This window comes from Cololabis saira, chromosome 7 (assembly GCF_033807715.1).
Source record: "Cololabis saira isolate AMF1-May2022 chromosome 7, fColSai1.1, whole genome shotgun sequence".
Lineage (NCBI taxonomy): Eukaryota > Metazoa > Chordata > Actinopteri > Beloniformes > Belonidae > Cololabis > Cololabis saira.
Genome location: NC_084593.1, coordinates 19,329,507 through 19,350,146, shown reverse-complemented (window position 1 = coordinate 19,350,146; position 20,640 = coordinate 19,329,507). Strand labels below are relative to the sequence as shown.

At 39.5% G+C, this 20,640-nt stretch overlaps 1 protein-coding gene across 3 annotated transcripts; it reads right to left on the bottom strand.

The window, feature by feature from the left end:
- Positions 1–33: 33 nt before the first annotated feature.
- On the bottom strand, positions 34–17,176 carry clint1a (clathrin interactor 1a). Of its 3 annotated transcripts, none has more exons than XM_061724934.1 (12): positions 17,021–17,176; positions 12,566–12,670; positions 10,613–10,709; positions 10,314–10,422; positions 9,854–10,018; positions 9,485–9,668; positions 7,352–7,568; positions 7,180–7,270; positions 6,552–6,617; positions 5,727–6,049; positions 3,074–3,257; positions 34–2,245 (listed from the first exon to the last, which is right to left on the bottom strand). In XM_061724934.1, exons 1-12 carry the CDS (start codon positions 17,059–17,061, stop codon positions 1,995–1,997), a joined length of 1,833 nt encoding a protein of 610 aa, XP_061580918.1. In that variant the 5' UTR covers positions 17,062–17,176; the 3' UTR covers positions 34–1,994. The 3 variants fall into 3 exon arrangements, with proteins under 3 accessions (XP_061580918.1, XP_061580919.1, XP_061580920.1); XM_061724935.1 differs by having other exon boundaries at positions 5,727–6,046; XM_061724936.1 differs by lacking the exon at positions 6,552–6,617.
- Between the last annotated feature and the right edge of the window lie 3,464 nt (positions 17,177–20,640).

Below are 20,640 nucleotides of genomic sequence, written 5' to 3'. Positions count from 1 at the left end.
GTAGCACACCAAATAACACACATCATTAACAAATTTCAATCAACTGTTTAATGTTGTCCATAAGGAATTTTGATGTGTAAATCAAATCAGAATGGGAATAATGCAAAATGTCATGTTCTCAAAGGACTTTTCCCCCAAATATTTATATATATATTTTATATATATATGTACACACACACACAGACACACATTTGCATATACTAGTGTTTCAGTAACAATCCCATTGTAGAGAGGACCCAAATGATTGATAGAAAAGAAATGCACAAACTATTCCTGCTGATATACATTAGAAAAATAGCAAAACAGATTTTGGTCATTTTAATGCTTCATACATTGATGCAAGGCTTCTGTGTGTTAGTGTGTTCAGCCTCTTGAGCCCTTCATGAGAGTAGGAAAACAACTTTTATTCTCCTGAGGATGCACAATCCACTGCCCTCTTCTCTTGTCAGTGAATTATTTATCATCTGTGACACGTCAAAAATGTCAGGCCACCACATTTCAATATCGATTACCAATCACTCATTACAAGGGTCAGGGAGAAGCAATCGCCAGTCACTGGACCTGCTGAACAGCAACTGTCTCTCAGAAAAGGCATATGGTTTACAGCCAAATGAGAGTACGACTAGTACTTTAACACGAAATAGGTTTCCATCCAAACATCACACATGCAGGGCATGTTCACATGGCATCCCAGCTGGTAAAAGTGCTTCCCATTACAGTCGTGTACCTGATAAGCTGCAAAAACACACAGACTTGAACTGATGGTTGTTAGGACAGTAAAAAAAAAGAAAAAAACGTTTTCACCATGTCTGTATGGATGTGCAACAGTAATGAATTGGAAAGCAGCAGTTACCTACGTGACCCGATAACATATAAAAACAGACAGATGCATTTTACAATCTCAATATCAATGTGAAGGGCTGAATTTCAAGGTCTCTCGTGTACGTTTTGTTGTTTTGATGCCACCATAAGCCTGAGTTGATTGGAAACAACAAAAACAGAAGATGATATTCATGGGATGAACATAACAGTAAAACACATATTTCACTTGCATTTGTAATAAGGCCAAAATACAAACATACATAGTTTGTACATAGAACAAAATCTCCGTTCTGACAAGTGTCAGGTGAGTTGAGAAGAAAAGGCATTAGTCTGTCAGGCACGCTGTGCTGCAGTGGGTAAAAACCCACAACCTCTACGTGAGGCACTTTCTACTGATTATCTCATTTGGATGCAAATCGATTATAATATTCTTCAAAAGTAAAATAAACATTTCAATAAGTAAGGCCACAAATGATGGACTGTGTTTCTGGAATGTGGACACTTATGTACAAAACGAAGGGGCATTAATATGCTTTGTTGTAGGTCTGATAATCATATTAGATTTGGTCTGTAGGAAACAGCTCGACACATTGTCACCGTTTCTCATATATGAATTTCATAACTTATTATATGGGCTCCTTATTTCTATTTACAGGTTAGAGGAAGACTAAAGATCCAAGAAAAAGAAAAAAAGAAAAGGCAACTTGATATCCTTCTTCAATGTACATTAGATAGGTCAACTGGCAGATCATGTTGTCCAAACTTGTTATTAGGCGACATCATTGAGAATGCAGCTCAAAAAGTAAATATGCAACTAGCGATATTTTTTTTTTTTTTTGCTATTCTGTTGATTTTGCTTAATTGAGGTTATAAAGCAATCCTCCCCAACACTTTCTCTGTGGCACCTTCTTATTAACATCCAACATAAAAACAAAAAACAAAGTGTTTGTCCAACAACCATCTCAGACTGCAGAGATCATTGGTTCAATCAACATTCATTTAGATCCAGTTCACTAAACTTCAAAAAAAAAAAAATTAAAAGATTGCAGGGTGTAGGTAATAAGATAGAAGGCATTTTTCAAGTACTCTTTGTTTGCAGCTCATGATGATCCTTCACAACTGGACGGAGACAGATTGCCACCATTCTTGATAACCGGTGCTCTCCAGTTCCATCACTTTCCAAAGTTGCCAAAGTCAGCAAAGGCATCATGTTTGGGCTGCTGGACCATCGCAGGGTTCATCCCCATCCCCATCCCCCCAGGCATCCCCATGGTCATCCCCATCATGCCCTGATTGGGAGACATTCCCATGCCCATGCCAACACCAGGGTGCATCATCGAATTAGCAGGTGGTCTGACCGGTGAAGCTCCAAGGCTCATATTGGAAAATCCCTGGGAGAGCATGTTGGCAGGTGCCTGATTGCCTGTACATAACACACACAAAAAAGAAAAACAGTGTTAAAAAAGGCCCATTTTATTGACCCAGCACTTTAGAACAGTGGTGCCCAAACTTTTCTGTACCGCGGACCGGCTTAATGTCTGACAATATTTTCACGGCCCAATCTAAAGGTGTAGTTGATAAAAACTAAATAAAATGACAAGATCGGCATCAAAAACTGTGGTATTTTCTCTATAGTAATAATAATATATATATAAATATTATAATATGTAAATTACCTTTAATATGAGTATTTCTATAAATGTGTTTTTATGTCTCATTAACGTTATTTAAAGCCAGGCTTTTATTTTATTTCTTATATATTAAGGAGACCGATATTTAGTGCTTTTATTTTGAAGGCGTCTCGCCGAGACCTCGTAAACATCCGGCGCTTCGGACTTTCGAGGTAAAAGTTTAACGGCAGTAGAAAGTGTGTCTGAAAGACTAAACGAGTGTCTGGAATGCTAAAGCCATGGTTATTCATGTATTGTGGTTAAGGGTAGCTGTTATTACCGACCGAGTGAGCTGCTGTATCGGTCTGTATTTAAGTTAAATAAAACTTATATGAATGTAGAAAGACTAACTTTACTTTATTTTATTTTATTCCTTTATAGCTCTTACGGTGTGTTTGCAGTGTATTTATTGTACATCCAAGGAATAAAAACATTGTGAACCATCAGTTTGAGAGTCAACCATAATCAGTCGGGGATGCTACAGAAATAATTTTTTCTTTCTGTGCGGCCCGGTACCAAATGACCCACGGGCCGGGGTTGGAAACCACTGCTTTAGAAGAAACCCTGATTATTGATCTCACCTTGCTGGAGGGAGTGGAGACTGGGCTGGCTGGTCTTGGGGGGCTGCATGCCGGGGGCCAGGAAGTCCAGGCTGATGTTGACGGAGTGATCGGACCAGGTGGATGGCAGAGCTGCTTTGGGTAGTGCGCTTGGAGAGGCCACTCCCTGCTGCATGGGTTGTGGTTGTAGAGGACCCCCCATGTTCTGGACACAGACATATAAGCACAGACAAGATCTTGAGAGAACTAATTCAGCCATAACCCACAGATGTATACACTGACCGGATACACAAAAGCTCCAAAACTGGAGACAAAAGGGGGACAAAATGAGCTTATTTTTGCCCTAAAATTCACAGCTTTAAACCTTTAGTCTGACCCACTTTAATCCTGATCCTACCAGAGGAATCTGGTAGTATTTGTTCTGCGCTAATTGGAAAACAGACCATGTAAAGAAATCTGGAAAAACTGGAATGGTGGGTGTCATATCAGTGAAAAGAAAAGAAAAAAAAAAGATGGAACTTTTTTTTTTTTTCCAAAGTAGGTCAACAACCTTTTAACACAGAAAAACAGTCAACATGCGCAAGCTTTGTTGGGTTTTTAGTGTTTTTGAAACTCACATCTCATTCTTTTCATTCTGTGTCAGAAACAGAAGGAGTGGGTGGTAAGTGGGTGGTCTCTGGGGGAGATGAGCATCTGGTGAGGCTACATGTTAACGCTTTACCATCATGCTTGTCCTCCATCTTTCAATCACAGAAGGTATGTGTATGTCTCTATCACACGGGTTTGCTGTGTGATAGAGACAACTCTATGTTGCTATGGTCAACAAGGAGGTTTAAATTGTGGATAAAATAAATACATAAATAAACATTGTGCTGCAGATAGCTATAGATTTGCTCAGCACATGGATATGAATAGAGTGAAAAATAAACATGAACATATGGGTATTAGAACGTAAACAAATCCAGGATGTGGTAAACGGCGCATAAATTATGTAATTAGCCAATTATGAACATTAGAGTTCAAAAGGACAAATGTTGAACTCCTAGTGTTTAATAGACTGCTACTTTCCAATCCAATATTATTTATAAAGCACTTTTAAAAAACAACCACAGTGGACCAAAGTGCTGCACAAAAAATACATTTTAGAAAAAAAAAAAACCCCACAGAGCAGATAATCTTATCTAATGACAATGAACTGGTTCTGAAACCAGTCTCCCCACTGTTGTAGACTGCATTTATCTTCTTCTGTTCACTAATTGGTTTGTCTTGGCTTTTTGCCCCTCACCTAAACTTAGTACACCTCTACAAGCACTATTCTACCAAAGTCCACCAAAAACAATGCAAGTGATGAGAGAGCCAAGCAAGTGGATTGCAGTCGCATTAGGCATTTTTGAGGATATTCAAATAATTCCAATCTTTCAGTATTTGCCTTGTATAGCTTTGCCCCTAGGTTTGTTTGTGACGCTGCAGTTCTTACTTGTCTTGCTCTCGGAGTGATCTTTTGTTAATCTACTACTACTCCACTGTGGTAGCTTGATGGATCAGAGCCACATCCAGAAAGATGTAGAGTCTGAAAAAGATCCATAGGCCCTCCCGATCAAACTCCCTTTGCACACGGCTGATTAGCGCAGAGCAACAAAAACAAGTGCCATATTCAGAGCGACGGAAATGAGTAACTGGGAGTGTGTGTGATGAATTTTCGTCTGTATCTTTAATTGTCGGCGCCAAAATCGATTCAAATGGCCATTAATCCTTTTTTTTTTGCAGATCTTGAGAAATATCTTTAGCTCCTTCTATATCTGCTTAGTTTTGAGGAAGGTTGCACTAAATACTGAATACGGTGTGGTTTTAAGTTTATGTACCGTATATAGTATCTTGAAGTTGACTGTGTGCGAGTTCTTTTATAGAGAAAGTTGGTTATTTAAAATAAAAACAGCCATTAAAACCAACCACACAATTATTCTTTCTTATATTGTCACAGCAGTTTCTGGTTGCAAAAATTTGTGGTGGAAAATAAATATGAACGGTAATTAAGCAACAAGAGTAACTTGCAACCACAACTAGAGATAGATGAAGTGCAAAAGAAATATGATACCACAAAGTGGATAGAGCATACAGCTCTAAAGCTCCCAGGCCTCTGGCAGAGGAGCTGAGCTTAAAGAGAGCAATGTCCCTGCAGCCTTGTGCAGGATGAAGTGGGTTACCAACATGAAGGGATGTTTCAAATCAGCACCTGCAGTTTTGAGTCATTGGTGGCACTGGAGTGCTTCAGATGCAGATATGAAACTGAGTAAGAAGTAAGTGGGGACAGTACCCCATCAGAATGTTTTATCTTTTGGTGATAGTCCATCATATGGAGATTGAACGGCAGATGAACAAAGAAGGTGCTTCAGAAGGATAAAACAAAAAAAAAAGACAGTAGTTTCACTGCTTGACAAATAATCCTCTGTCTTTTCATATTACAACTGAATCTCTACAACACAATTAAACTAACTAATAAAATGACAGTTTTATTATGTTTTAAATCCAATTGAACTATGCGCTGTAGTTTTATAAATGTCTAAATTGTGTTACACAAATGAATGAAACTCTTCCACGACTGATTTGTAGTGATATGCATGTTGATAAATTATTCAAAAAGGATTTAAGTTGACATGAGTGCAATCATGCATACCTGTGACTGAGACTGGGGCAGGAACGTAGTACTCATGCTCTGTGTGCTGCTCATGCTGAAGTTGAGGCTCTGGGAGGAGGAGAGCGACTGAGCTGGCCCCATCAAGTCAAACAGATCTGCTGAGCCGGGCCCAGACGGTGGAGCTGAGACCGGGGTGGGGGCTGGGGCAGCGGCAGCGGCTGGGGCAGCGGCAAGACCTGCTGTCATGGCTCCAAAAAGGTCATTTCCACTGATGTTGACACTCTGAGCAGATGCTGGGATTTGACCTCCGGGAAAGGCATTCCATTCTCCGAAATCTCCATTCGTGTTAGAAGATGGCGCTGCTATAACATGGGGGGGGGGGGGGACAAAAACATCCTTCAATGACCATTCTTGCTATCCAGACGTGATACTTTTCCTAAGAGTTTTGCATGTAACCATAAGATTCAGAGGTCATTCAGTCTAATCTTAGTCTAGCATGGAAGGAAAGACATTTTACGAGGAAAGTTTAACTTTATCCAGAATGTTGCATCGACCACTGATGATGCGTTTTTTTGTTTTTTAAGTTTTTACTGAACTGGCTCGACTTGTCGTCTCTCCCTCACCCACAGTTCCTCCACCCCCACCAACAACTTCTTCTGTCCCTGTCTCCTTGTCATCCATAACAGGAGTTGATGTGTGTCTGTTCTTATTATGCAGAGCAGGTAGCAGGCTCCATATGGCCAGGGCTCCCTCCCAGCATCCCTCTGAATATTCTAGCAGTACGGCTGCAACAGGACAGCATACCCAGACATACACGCCATCATCAAGAAGAAGAAAAGAAAAAAAAAATCTCTTAGAACCAACCAGATCCGGGGAACAGTCCAGCTGAGGCACCAGGTGAGGAGAAGTCAGCAAATCCACTGATCAAGTCTAGGTTAAGAAAAAAATAAATAAACAACTCTGTTTTAAAACAGGTAAGCTCCAGGTGTCATTCTTGAATAGTTAGCATTCCTTCAGTGTTAGAAGTGTAGGAGGGAGGGGAGGGGTGGAAGCTGTGGATAGGCGGAGGAGGCCAAACATCTGTTCAGCTCTCCCGCCCTCTACATTCACCAGGGACTCCTCCAAAAAACATCTGGTGTACTTAGTTCCTATACATCAACTCCCTCCCCCTGCTGTCCCGCAAAATCTGAAGCTAGCTTCAGCAGCTGGGCATCTTCACTTTCAAGAGTCTAGCGTTTGTCTGAAGCTACGGCGGAGTTTCATATTCAGGTTATTCCTTGATTTACTGGTGCCAAGAGAATCCGCAACAAACTGAAGGCAAATCTTTCCCTCCATACAGTCAATAGTGGGTTCAATCAGTTTCCAATGTCTGACCAAACTGTCTGCTAGAACCACAGAAATGCAAGTGATAACCACATCCGTCTCTGACTGAGATGGATGACAGGTGTTTTGCTAAATGTCACAGCATTACTACCAGTTAATTACATTATACCTGAGGCAGGAGGCTGGCTAGATGCTGTGTCAACCATTAGTAGGTCAGCTAGGCCTGTGCTGGAGGGCTGAGGAGCTGCTGTTGCCTGAGTCTGGAGACAAAAAATCAAACAATAAATACATTCATAATTCAAGGCCTCACAATAAGAGTAAGGAAATTGGGCTCTCTGTACCTGTTTGGCAGATGTATCTGGGCTCTTGTCTCCTGTGTAGTGGGCTGCAGCCCCCAGGTCCACTTTTTTGGATGGCACGCCTCTCTTCCGTGTTGCTGTCATCTCTGTCGCTTGAACTATCTGTACACTCTTAGTTGTAACAGTCTCCTCTTCATCTTTGAACTCTTTTCCTTGCTGACCATTGTGAGATGAACGGCCTCGGTCCTCATCGTTGTCACTGCAGAGGAAATAGCATTTTAAGGACTGTTTTTTACAGATGACTTAAGGTTTTTCACTAGATATGACTAGATAATTTTGGCAAAGGATTTCTAGTCAGATGTTGGATTGTTGGGAGTAGCAAGATACAGTATCTTCATCTGTAACGTCAAATGTTCTTGGAAGCAATTAATATACATATATTCAATTCAACCAGTCCACATGTGCGTTGTGGATCTGGAGAAGGCATTTGACCGTGTCCCTCGTGCCGTTCTGTGGAGGCTCAGTGAGTCTGGGGTCCGGGGCCCTCTATTAAGGGCTGTCCGGTCTCTATATGATCGGAGCAGGAGTCTGGTTCGGAAAGGGTGGCGTGCCTTCTCCGGGTGGGGGGAGAAGTCCTGCCTCAGGTGGAGTTCAAGTATCTCGGGGTCTTGTTCACGAGTGAGAGAAAGATGGAGCGTGAGATTGACAGACGGATCGGTGCAGCATCCGCAGTTATGCGGTCGGTGTACCGGCCCGTCGTGGTGAAGAAGGAGCTGAGTCGAAAGGCGAAGCTCTCGATTTACCGGTCAATCTACGCACCTACCCTCACCTATGGTCATGAACTTTGGGTAGTGACTGAAAGGATAAGACCGCGTTTACAAGCGCCCAAAATGAGTTTCCTCCACAGGGTGGCTGCGGAGGAAGAGCTGGAGGAAGTGTCTGGGGTGAGGGAAGTCTGGGCATCTCTGCTGAGACTGCTGCCCCCGCGACCCGGGAACGGATAAGCGGAAGAAAATTGATGGATGAATGAATGAATATTCAATTCAAACCATCTGTGCCAACACTTAGATGTGGTGCACCGATGAATGGTAAGAGGTGCTGAACACTATGCTCTATAAAATCTAGGTGTGTAGTATTCTGGTGGACTGCCAACCCTTCAATTTGTCCAGGTCAGATGGTAACTAAATTATGGACAAAGCTGATTTTGTACCATTTATCGATTCGTAAATTGTTGATGAAGTCTCCCGATAAAGATTTTTTTTAATAGGACTCAACTGGAGCCAGAGATGTTTGGGAAGAGCAGAGTGGTCCCTTAAAGGCTCTTTAAGGATGGCTTTACATAAACAAAAAGACTATGCTCATTTCTTATTGTCCATCTTTTTATGAACATGAATTGTTTGCTGACCCCTGAGGTCAGTGCTATGGGCATAAACATTTTTTCACATTCAACAGTGTAAAATGAAGAGCATTTGTCATTTCTAATTAAATTTTCTGCTTCTTTCCCCAGTCAGTGCTTTTACCACAGTCTCACATTGTCCAACCAGTTTTTCTGATTGACCTTTATGCCACTTTTGTTTGTTTCAGTTATGCTTACTGAACTGTTGCAGATAATAAAATGTGCTATTCTTTCAGGAATAGGTAATTTATTACATGGGTGCAAGATTTGTCTGCCATCTCTCTTCCCTGGTTTTATGTGCTTTTTGATATCTTAATATAAAAGCACAAATCGTACTATAATTTTTAAATTAATAATAGCAGGTCCTGTCTCACCGGGTTGAATGTTTCATTATTCCCCCATTCACAGAGCTCCTGAATGTGGTTGCAAGTATCAATATTTACTATTATATACATGTCAGTGGCCACAGGAGCACACAATCAATATGAATGACTGAAATCCAGCTAAAAATGACCACATTCTCAAGTGGATTTGAAGAAACAAAATAATCCGATAAGTATAATCATAATTTTAGTTGATCTTGGCTCAAAAAAAGTTCCAGTTGTTCGATGATACATAAAGGTTTATATTCATAATGTGTCAAAAAACACAAAGGAACGCAGTCCCATTCCATCCCTATTCCTTTGCATATTCCCAAGTGATCATGATCAGTCATTTTGAAAGAACCTTTGATATGTATAACATTTTGTTTTACTTTTAACAAGGTAGCTTTCTCCCACCTGTATCGGTCCGGCGAGTCGTCTCTCTCCTTCTTCCTAAACCGGCTTATGGTGTCATCAATGGTGCTGCCAATTTTGTCGCTGATCTCCCCCAGTTTTTCACTGAAGGGGAATGGGCCTTTACTCTTGTCCCAGTCATCGTCCCACTTTCCTCGGTTTTCACTGGAGTCATACTTGTCCCCCGCTAAAAAAAGATTCATAAAAGAAGCGTTGGACATTTTTTCCCCCCTCCATCTGCTTATTGATTTTAATCCAGCATTACATTCAAAACACAAACAACAAAGCAAGGATTATGCAGAATTATGCATCCATGTAGACGTAGATGAAGTTTATGTTCAATAAAATGATCAAAGAATTTGTATTACTTACAATAACGTCGGTATCCCATGCTGTCTGAAGATACGCCAATGTATTTGTCTCTATTCTTTTTTGCCTTTTTCCGTTCTTCCCTAAGCCTGTCGTCATCCTGAACAAAGTCCACCATCTCTTTCACCTTCTGACGAACATTAATACCTTGATCCTTCCCATTCTCATCTAGGGACAGAGATTAAAAGACCATGATGGTTTCACATTTAGAGATGGTAAAAATCACAAACATCTTGGGAGAAACTAACAATTATTTAGAAATAGAATAGAAGCCCCTTAAAGGCAGTGTGTTTTGATAGTTGTGGATTAAATGGTGGTTAGTGCGTCCACCCATTCATTAGAGCTCACACTGAATAACATTTTGACCAATGTTCCTCATTTAAACAAAACTATATTTAGGAAAAAAAGGAAATAATTTAGAATAAAAAAAAAAGAAAAAACAGAGACCAGAATGATACCGTACCTATGAAGTGATAGCTTTCTATGGATCGCAGGTCGTAGAGGTGCTCTCTGGCACTGGTTACAACCCTTTCTGATCCATTCCTGATTAGATGTGACAGCAGTAGCAGGGACTAGATAAAAAGCAAGCACAAAAGTAGTTAGAGCTAAATGTCTGATTGAGTCAATTGATTGTTCTTCCAACAAGACTGAAGTTCAATCTTGTTTCAATCCTAATCAAAACTGTACAAAAAAAAAACAAAAAACAACCCCCGCCTGATCTTTGAGCCCTGTGTCAGAATTAAGAATGTGTTTGTAGCAGACCTTATAGACCCTCCTCCAATTCTTCTTGTTGTCCCTCAGCATGCGAGCCCACAGCATATTCATCACCTCTGGGAACTGCTCATACATGAAGGTGGCTCTGTTTATGCAACCATTCACCCAAAAAGGGAAAATAAAAAAGAGAGGAGGAGACAGTTTTTTAGAAGACGCATTTACAAAAATATGACAAATAACAATTGGACTGGATTATCTCTTTCAAAAAAACAAAGATGATTTGTGTCCAAGTTAGGGCTTCAGCCCAGTGGTGAAAAATATACACACCCCCTATACTCTGCACACAAGTGAAAATAGGCTGAAAAGTCAGCTGGAAATAACCTTTGTTGGAGATTGCTCTTATAAAAGGCTGTATTCCTGCACAAGTAGACAGCTGCAGTATTATTGAATGCAGACTTTGGCTGCAAAACAGCTGATACTAAGGAAAGCAAAGTCAGCAGCACTTGCTTTTTCTAACTCAAAGTTATTTACACCGCCTCGAAAAGACATCTGTGTGTTATGTCCCTGTGTATGTATACAAAATCAACATAAGAAATATTTACATAAAAAAACAATAGGAATGTTTAACAAAAGATTATGTTAATGAACACAATTAATTAAGTTCCATCTCAATTATAATACTTAATTTATTCTAAAGTAAATAATACGGAAGATGTATAGTATCTGTATCTTGGGTTGATAGTAAGTGGACACTTTATTTTTAACAACAATGCATCTGTCACATCCTTCCACCAGGTCTTATCATATGGGATACTGCAGAAAAAGTATGCAGCTGGGTTAGCCTAGGTGTTTTAGAGGTGCCACTGTTTTGTGCAGCTTGCAGTAAGTGAAGCACACTTCTCCCACAAATAAAATGCTGGAATTAATTAGCCGTATTATTTTGCTCTTTAGTTACCATGGACTTTAGCCAAACTTTACAGTGAACATTGGTTTGCTTGACATCGGACACTACAAACACAAGCCTTTTCCAGGTGACTGAAGAAACTGCCTGCTATGTTGTGGATTTGGCAGCTTAGGAAGAAAACTCTTGGGGGGGGGTTACAAAACTACAGAAAGATTGCAGAAGCAGCGGCAGTACCATCCAGTAATTATATATAATTAAACTGAAAATGGATATTGATTTTTAAACATTGCCATATACTATTAATTCAAACTAATCTATAAAATGGATTAATCACTCAGGTCTAGTTTTAAATGGCTCTTAGTTTTGTCTATTACATTAAAAAACAACCCTAGTATTTTCAAACTGAAACAGTGTCTTCTGCAGACCAAAACTGTTCTATTTTTGATGGTTGATCTCCCATGTATTCCGCAAGTCAATTGGTTTATAAAAAACAAACAAAATAAAATCTGTACTTACAGGCACACTAATAACATGAATCAATCTTGTGAAACATGATGCTATCTGCACTGCAGAAATGAGGTTCAGGTATAGCCATTCTTAGGAAACGTTTTCATCTACATGACGACTCAGTAACGAGAAAAAAATATGTATATCCTTTGTGAAGCAGCCTCAGAACCATTTCCAACATAGCAAGGACATTTCCAGTGCTTTCTGCTTCTTAGCTTAGTTTTGAAGCTTACCAATTACCAAGTCCGAGAATCATTTGTCACTCTTGTTACCAAAATAAAAAAAAAGATCAAACAAAAACATAAATGATATTACACTTTGCACATAAAATAAAAATAAACAAGACAGTATGGTAAGTTCATGTTATAAGACAAATACTAACTTAGAAACAATGCCTTTCGTGTGCAGAACCCTAAACTAAGACTATTCCATTCTGGTCAAACTGAAGACAAATGTTCAGCACATATTCTGAAAATAAACAGCAATTAAGAAATGCAAATATAAGTGGCTTGATCTTTAGCATGTCTTAAAAATAAATAAAATTGATGCTTTTTGGTAATACACATTGTATAATGCTGTAATATCCTTACCGAGAAATTTCAGTCATCAGCTGTCCTGAAGGTCCCCATGGGTCATCATTGGTGGCCTCTCTGACTTTAGACTCAACCTCCGAGTAGTTCATCACCACATTGGTTCTAAAGAGTCAGACAAAAAAGAAAACTTTAATGCTTAAATCAAGTGTCCTATGTGGAATTTTCCATCTCATTTTAGAATATGGCCACCACTTAGAAAAACACCATGGACAATACTAGGTAAAAGGTTCCCGTCATGACGGCCCCACCCATTCACTTGTTCTTTTCATAAAGCTACAATGGCATTAGGGAGTATTTGTTGAAACCAGAAACACGGGAGTGATGAAACAAATGCAAATTTTTTACATCCATGTAAGAAACTTTAAATGGTTCAAAGTCAAGCAAGCTTGTGTCGATTGTGGGTAAGCCTTTTCTGGCGGAAAATCTCAGAAACAAATGATAAAAACTACACAATAAAAAAAGAAGGAACCAAACCGCAGGCCACAAAAAAAGAAAAGAATAATATTATATATATATATATATATATATATATATATATAAATAAACACTATGTAAATATGGTAAACAAGCCTTAATAACATAAAAAAATAAAAATCACTGAAGCAGATCAAACTTTGGATTTAATCTACTTAAATAAAAATATGCTGCACTATCCATTACTTGGTTTGCAATATATGTCCACACACAGTGCTACAAACAACACTGTCAGGCAGTAAACTAATGTGCACCCAATGTCAATTTAGAAGGTGTGCATACAAGAAAAAATGAAGCGTTTCCTTGGGAAGGAATACTGCAGAAACAAAAAGATGAGGGACCTTTCATGCTGCATTATTAATTGTCAAATTGCCTATTTGCATTACTTGGCAAGGACACCTTTTGTAGTAGATTATGAATCTCAATTTTCCTACTCATGATTTGTGAAAAGAGACTGAATCAAAGGGTTATCTGACATCTATTCATTAATAACTGGATAAACTGGTTTTCATGCCAATTTCAGGAGCAGTGTCTTAAGTTGTAAAGGTGTTGGTATCATGATATTAAATCGACAAGCTCTTTAGGGCCTTATCAGCACTTAAAATTAGGTCATTGCAACTTTAAATGATTAACTAAATACACATTGTATGTATACCTATTTAACAAAACAAAAACTTATAAGCGGTGGCTGCTTGGATTTAAAGAAGGTTACCAGAACAGGACAAGCATGAACCCTCACTTCCCTTCTTTCCCCTCTGTCTGTCCTCCAGAGCAGCAGCTTGGCTGTGACATGTGTATGCAAACTAACATTCTCAGTCATTTCATATTCAAGTACAGTCAAAAAAAAAGGAAAGGAACGCATTGTCAAAGACGATTTTATCAGATGAAACTGCATATGTAAAACAGAGAACTTCTGTAGTCTTAAACGATCGCTATTTCAGTCGCTATTTTTGACTTGTAGGACCGCTTGTTAAAAAAAACAAAAAGACAAAACAGAATGGTAACTAATTATGGGTTCGTCTGGAATTCAGCTGTATTTAAATACATCATATGAAAAAACGGCAGAAGAAAAGAAAACACTTAAAGGCTAACAATGGTTGACAGTATGTAGACGGCAAATACTCTCTTGTTCTATAGCACTATTATTATTATTATTATAATATTAAATATTAATAGAAAACACAAAGATATGTACTGTGCATCACTAAATTGTTAAAACATAAAGAAATAATTTTGCCCATATTTTCCTGGCCCATCAAAGCTCCAGTAGCATTTTATTTGTCCCTTAAATGAGTAAAGTGGCATAATAAAAACTCAAATGGATATCTTATGCCAGAGAATTAATAAAACCTTGTAACAAATTTATCCAAGGTGAGGCGAAAAGGAATTTGAAACTTGCACCCCCACATGCCTCACTACTGCCACATCAGCAAAAAGAAAGAGCCTACAAGAACAGCAGTAACTTGTAGAAATAATACAGATCTCGGCTCTCTATAGTGGTCAAGACAGGCATAATTACTACTTAAAGTTGCAGTGTACGGTAAGCAGTAACCAGTCAAACAACAAACTCCTTTTTTTAAATCTATTAATGTCTATTTGCTGAGAAGGGTATTTCGTAATTATCATGCCGCACGCTTTTTCAGAAGTGATTAAAATCACTATCACGGGTGGAGCATGGCCGGCAGTTAACTGCTAAGAGATCCCAGAAAGTTGTTTAAACTAAAACTTCATTCTGGTTGGGATATTACTCAAGTAAAAAACAAAACTTCAGGCCCAAACAACAATTCTTGTCTAAAAAGGTAGCAAACCTGTTTTAAAATAACTTGATTTAGTTTTAAGAAGGCAGACTACCTTTGTCTTCTATGAAACTAACCTGAGATTGTCTTGAAATATTGGGGATAAAAGAAACCTTGTTTTGCACAAATGCTCACAAAAACAAAAGGAAGCCATGATGTAGTGATGCAAGTTGCAACATTTTATCTCTTCACAGAGGTGGATCCTGCTATTGCTTTCAGGCACGGAAGTTGTGATACGCTCAAAATGACACACTATCACACAAATTTCCACTGTGATAGTGCTAAAACCTTACCATGCAGCTACTCATGACCCCAAGTCAATTCTATCTTTCATATATTAAACACAAAGTAATCACACACTAAGAATGTTGCACTGTCACCATCTATGAGTTTAAAGATATAAATATATTTCTGACCCTGCGACTGCTGAAGGGAGTAATGTGTCCATGTTGATCTTCTTAACATATTTTCTTTTTTATTGATTGAGCTTCTGTTTTAATAGATTCCGAAATATTAGTACCTTAAATTTGTTTTGAAAAAGTTGCCACACTGACACACTATCACACACATTTCCACTGTGATAGTGCTAAAACCTTACCATGCAGTTACTCATGACCCCAAGTCAATTCTATCTTTCATATATTAAACTCAAAGTAATCACACACTAAGAATGTTGCACTGTCACCATCTATGAGTGTAATTGACTCAAGTTTTGTGGCAACTTTTTCAAAACAAATTTAAGGTACTAATATTTCTGAATCTATTAAAACAGAAGCTCAATCAATAAAAAAGCAAATATGTTAAGAAGATCAACATGGACACATTACTCCCTTCAACAGTCGCAGGGTCAGAAATATATTTATATCTTTAAACTCCTCAAACTTAAGAAAATCTTAGAAAACATCATTCTCCTGGGAGATGGATGCATTCAGGGGACTTGAGTGAACTTATAACACTATTGTTTTGTATTGTAAATTCACCACCAAACATTTGAAGGCAGGAAAAGTTGCACAACATCCTATAACAACACAGCATGTTCATTTGTAGTCAGCAGCAGCAGTGAGCAGACCACAGAACAAAAGATACACAAACCACAAGGCATTGCCTAACTTCAGTGATGCCTGAAGAAAAACAGTTAACTTAATGTACTAAACTTACTGGTGTAAGACTGCAATCAAAATATTTAAAGCCACACTATGAGTAAACTAACAACTTGAAGTTATAGTGTGCTTTCACAACATGTTTTAAACCACTTTACCTTTTGCCTGACAGTTATTGCACTTCCTCCTTTATAAGTTAACCGATAATACTTTAAATTATCAAAATCTAGCGTGTATGAAAGTACACAGGAAGGACTGGTGACTGATTAACAAGTACACTGAGGTAGCTGCGATAAATCAGAAAACAATGACAGCTTTAGTAAGCGAGGTGTTGTAACAAACACTTTATAAAACAGGATTAACACGCAACCACAATCTCCAGCAAACCCTTTAGGAAAAGTACCGCATTATCATTTTATATGTTCAAATATGACGTGAGGGGAAACTTCTAGGGGGTTTAAAGCTTTCGCTTGTGTGCAATTCAACCACAAGTTTCATGACACAATTCAAGGAACTATTGTGACGACAAATGTCACCTGGCGTCCAGTTTCAAAACAAAACACTACGAAGTAAACCGCGCTAATAGCCATTTCGACAGTTAAAGCGTCATAAAATGTACGTTTACTCGTAAAACACGTTTATATCAATCACCAGTGAAGCTGTCAAACTAGCTTAGCTGGTCGGCTAAAGGCTGATTTATGGTTCTGCGTTACGTCGACGCAGAGCCTACGGCGTAGGCCTGCGTCGACGTAACGCGGAACCATAAATCAGGCTTAACTGCATAATTAGCCTGTTAGCACAGCGTTAGCTCGCACTGTCGGACGAAACAACGAAACAACTTTCTTTACAAATAACTTCACAAATATTACACTTCATAAAACAATTATAACAAAAACAAGTTAATATAATTAATATAGGACGTCAATTAAGACGCAAAGTGTTGGTAAAAGTCCTTTAAACGGCGAGTAGCTCACGGGCTGCTAACTTGTTAGAGTGACGTGACGTCAAACTTTTGGGTACGTGTCTCTTTCAAACAGGTGAAGTTCACACACAAATAAACGACATAGCGAGCGGATACTCACGCTTTGTCGACCAGCTCCCGAACTTTCCACATGTTCAGCATGTTGGCGATGAGGAACGGGCTTAATGCCTCGGCAGAAGCCTGTACTGCTCCAGACAAACAACGAAAATAAACCTTGAACTCTGCAAAGTAAAGTGTCGCTCACCTCCCTCTCGACACAGGAGGCGCGACTACAGGCCGGAAGTGAGGTCACCGCCAGGTGACGCCATCACCACCACACCGCGCAGCATCATGGGAGTTGTAGTTTACAGAGATGTCAAAAGTATTCACATTCATTACTCAGGTAGAAGTATAGATACTAGAGTTTAAAAATACTCCTGTAGAAGTTGAAGTATCAACTCAAGTTTTTTACTCAAGTAAAAGTATAAAAGTACTGGTTTCAAAACAACTTAAAGTATAAAAGTAAAAGTAATGTAAGGGGGAAAAAAATCCATTATGGACAAAAGCCATTGAAAATGAATGCATCTTAGTATAATGCAAATATATTAAAGAACCATATATGTGTACTATTGAGCATTAACATGTGTTTCAGAGAGCAGGAGATATGATGACTAGTTGCTTATAAGTATTGTAATGGTGCAAAAAGTCAAACTTCAGAGGCATGTTATCATTTATCCTAACGTTTATTGGAATGTACATCCAAGTTTAGTTGCAGGAATCTGTAAGAACAAAACTGGACAAGAACATCCTTCATTGTGCCACAACCACAACCAAATTCACTCTATCGGGATGGCGCAATTTAACTGGATAGTTTTTTTTTAAAGGCCGAAATGAAATAGAGTAACAAGGCTGTTTTTAAAATGTATGGAGTAAAAAGTACAGATAATTGCGTGAAAATGTAAGGAGTAAAAGTAAAAAGTCGTCTGAAAAATAATTACTCCAGTGAAGTATAGGTAACCAAAATTTCTACTTAAGTAAGGTAACAAAGTATTTGTACTTCGTTACTTGACACTTCTGGTAGTTTATACGTCTCGTCTAGACACCACAAGTACATTCATTTAACAGATGGGTTTTTTTTCCTCTTTTTTTTAATTTTCATACACATAAACACATAAAATACAAATAAATGCGTAGGGTGTTTTAATATGGTAGTAAAGTAAGAATCTTTACAGGCCATAACAAGAAATCTATCAGGCAGCTGCAGCTGATCCAGAACGCTGCCGCCAGAGTCCTTACAAACACAAGGAAACTGGACCATATTACACCGGTCATGAAATCACTACACTGGCTTCCACGGAGTCAAAGGATGGAGTTTAAAATTTTACTGCTGGTCTGCAAAGCACTGAATGGTCTTGGACCAAAATACATGCTTGATCTGTTAGTTCCTATGAAGCTCCCAGACCCCTGAGGTTCATCTGGATCTGGTTTGTTGTGTGTCCCAAGAACAAGAACCAAGCAAGGTGAGGCAGCGTTCAGTTATTCTGCTCCTCACCGGTGGAACAAACTTCCTGTAGACCTGAGGTCTGCTCCAACTGTCAGCTCCTTCAAATCAGGGTTAAAAAAATTACTGTTTACTGAATCGTACTCCTAAATTAAATACTTACCTGCTGTACTCTACTGCCCTTATTTTTAACAACTTGTGCTTTTTATTATTTTACCTCTTTTTAGGGCCCGAGCACTTACAGTGCGAAGGCCCTTTTGTATCTGTAGGAATTTTTCTTTATTCTTTCTTTCTTCTGACGAAAGGATGGCCTTTTTGCCCCCCTAAACGTGCCCAAAAAGTCACCAAATGTTGCATGCAAGCCAGGCCTGGCGAAAAATTTGATATTTAATGGTTTGCATTAATGGTTTGCATCAATTTATGCCATTCCTTCGGCAGTTAATACGGCCTGAACCGTAATGTGCACCCAGGTGTGTTCATCATACATCAAAATATGCGTCTCCATCCTGTGTTAACGTGGCGATGCTAGACACCAAAACGCGCGCCCCCCCTTCATCTGATTGGTCCATATTTGATAGTTCCCCAAAAGTCACCAAATTTTGCACGCAAGCCAGGCCTGGCGATAAATTTGATATTTCATGGTTTGCATTAATGGGCGTTGCCTAAGGGCTCAACAGCGCCTCCTAGAATACTTTTCTCTGCCATAACTTTTGAATGGTTTGACATAAAGAGTCGTGGGTGGTTTCATGGGACTCGGTATTGAGTCCTTGACCATAATTGGTGAAAATTAGCCCCGCCCCTTCTTCTGATTGGTTGTCCCTATTTTCTGACTATAACTTTTGAATGGTTTGACATAAAGAGTCGTGGGTGGTGTCACCGGAATCGGTATTGAGTCCTTGACCTTCGTTGGCCTGAACTAGCCCCGCCCCTTCTTCTGATTGGTTGTCCCTATTTTCTGCTATAACTTTTGAATGGTTTGACATAGAGAGTCGTGGGTGGTGTCATTTCTGATATGCTTATGGGGGATGGTGGCCATGAGTGCGAGGGCCCGTTCATCGCTGCTTGCAGCTTTAAAGGAGCTTGAGGCAGGATTGAGGCAGGATTTATGAAAAAAATTCGTATACGTTTTAAGTTTTCTAGTAATAATGTCAGATGAAGCGTTCCAAATCAAAACGAATGAGCCCTCTAGTGTATCTCTCCTTTGCCTTGAACAGGCTGTGTGCTGCAAAATGTGCTGCAATTCGGGGGCCGAATTTCCCGCGCTGCCCTGCGGATGTGACGTCACATGAAGCTGCATGCGCGTTCTCCCCGTTCTCCCATGCCGGCTTCACTGTTGGCTGCAGTACCCCCAACGGCCGTCGTGGCGAAGGGTGGCGCTAGAGAGTCTCATTTCTTAAAAGGAGCCTCATGCTCCTTTAATCTTATCCTTTTATTTCATGTATTTGGTAGTTAAGCGTACACTTAAATTAAATACTTTCTGAAAACCGCAAATGAGATGTGTACCTGTGGTACTCTACTGCCTTTAGTTTTCAGCAACGTGTGCTTTTTATTATTAGGGCCCGAGCACTTACAGTGCAAAGGCCCTATTGTATCTGTAAGAATTTTTATTTTCCTTCTTCTGACAAAATGAGGGCCTTTTTGCCCCCCTAAACGTGCCCCAAAAGTCACCAAATTTTGCAGGCAAGCCAGGCCTGGCGAAAAATTCGATATTTAATGGTTTGCATTAATGGGCGTGCAAAATGGCTCAACAGCGCCCCCTAGAAAACTTTGTGCCTCAAGCCCCACAATACGGTTTGACGTACATGCACAAAAATCGGTACACACCTGTATCATGTCACAACTTAAAGAAAAGTCTCCTGGTGCCATGGCCGAAACCGAACAGGAAGTCGGCCATTTTGAATGAATCGTGTCATTTTGGCAAAATTTATGCCATTTCTTCAGCCGCTTCAGAGCCCGAACCGTAACGTGCACCCAGGTATGTTATACATCAAAATGTGCATCTCCATCCTGCGACGACGCGCATTACTTTTCTCAGTCAAAAGCGTTACCGTGGCGATGATAGATGCCAAAAAGCGCGCCCCCACTTCATCTGGTTGGTCCATATTTGATAGTTCCTACTTTCTGCCTCAACTTTTGAATGGTGTTATATAAAGAGTCATGAGTGGTGTCATCTGACTCGGTATTGAGTATTTGACCGGCATTGGCCTTAATTAGCCCTGCCCCTTCTTCTGAATGGTCAA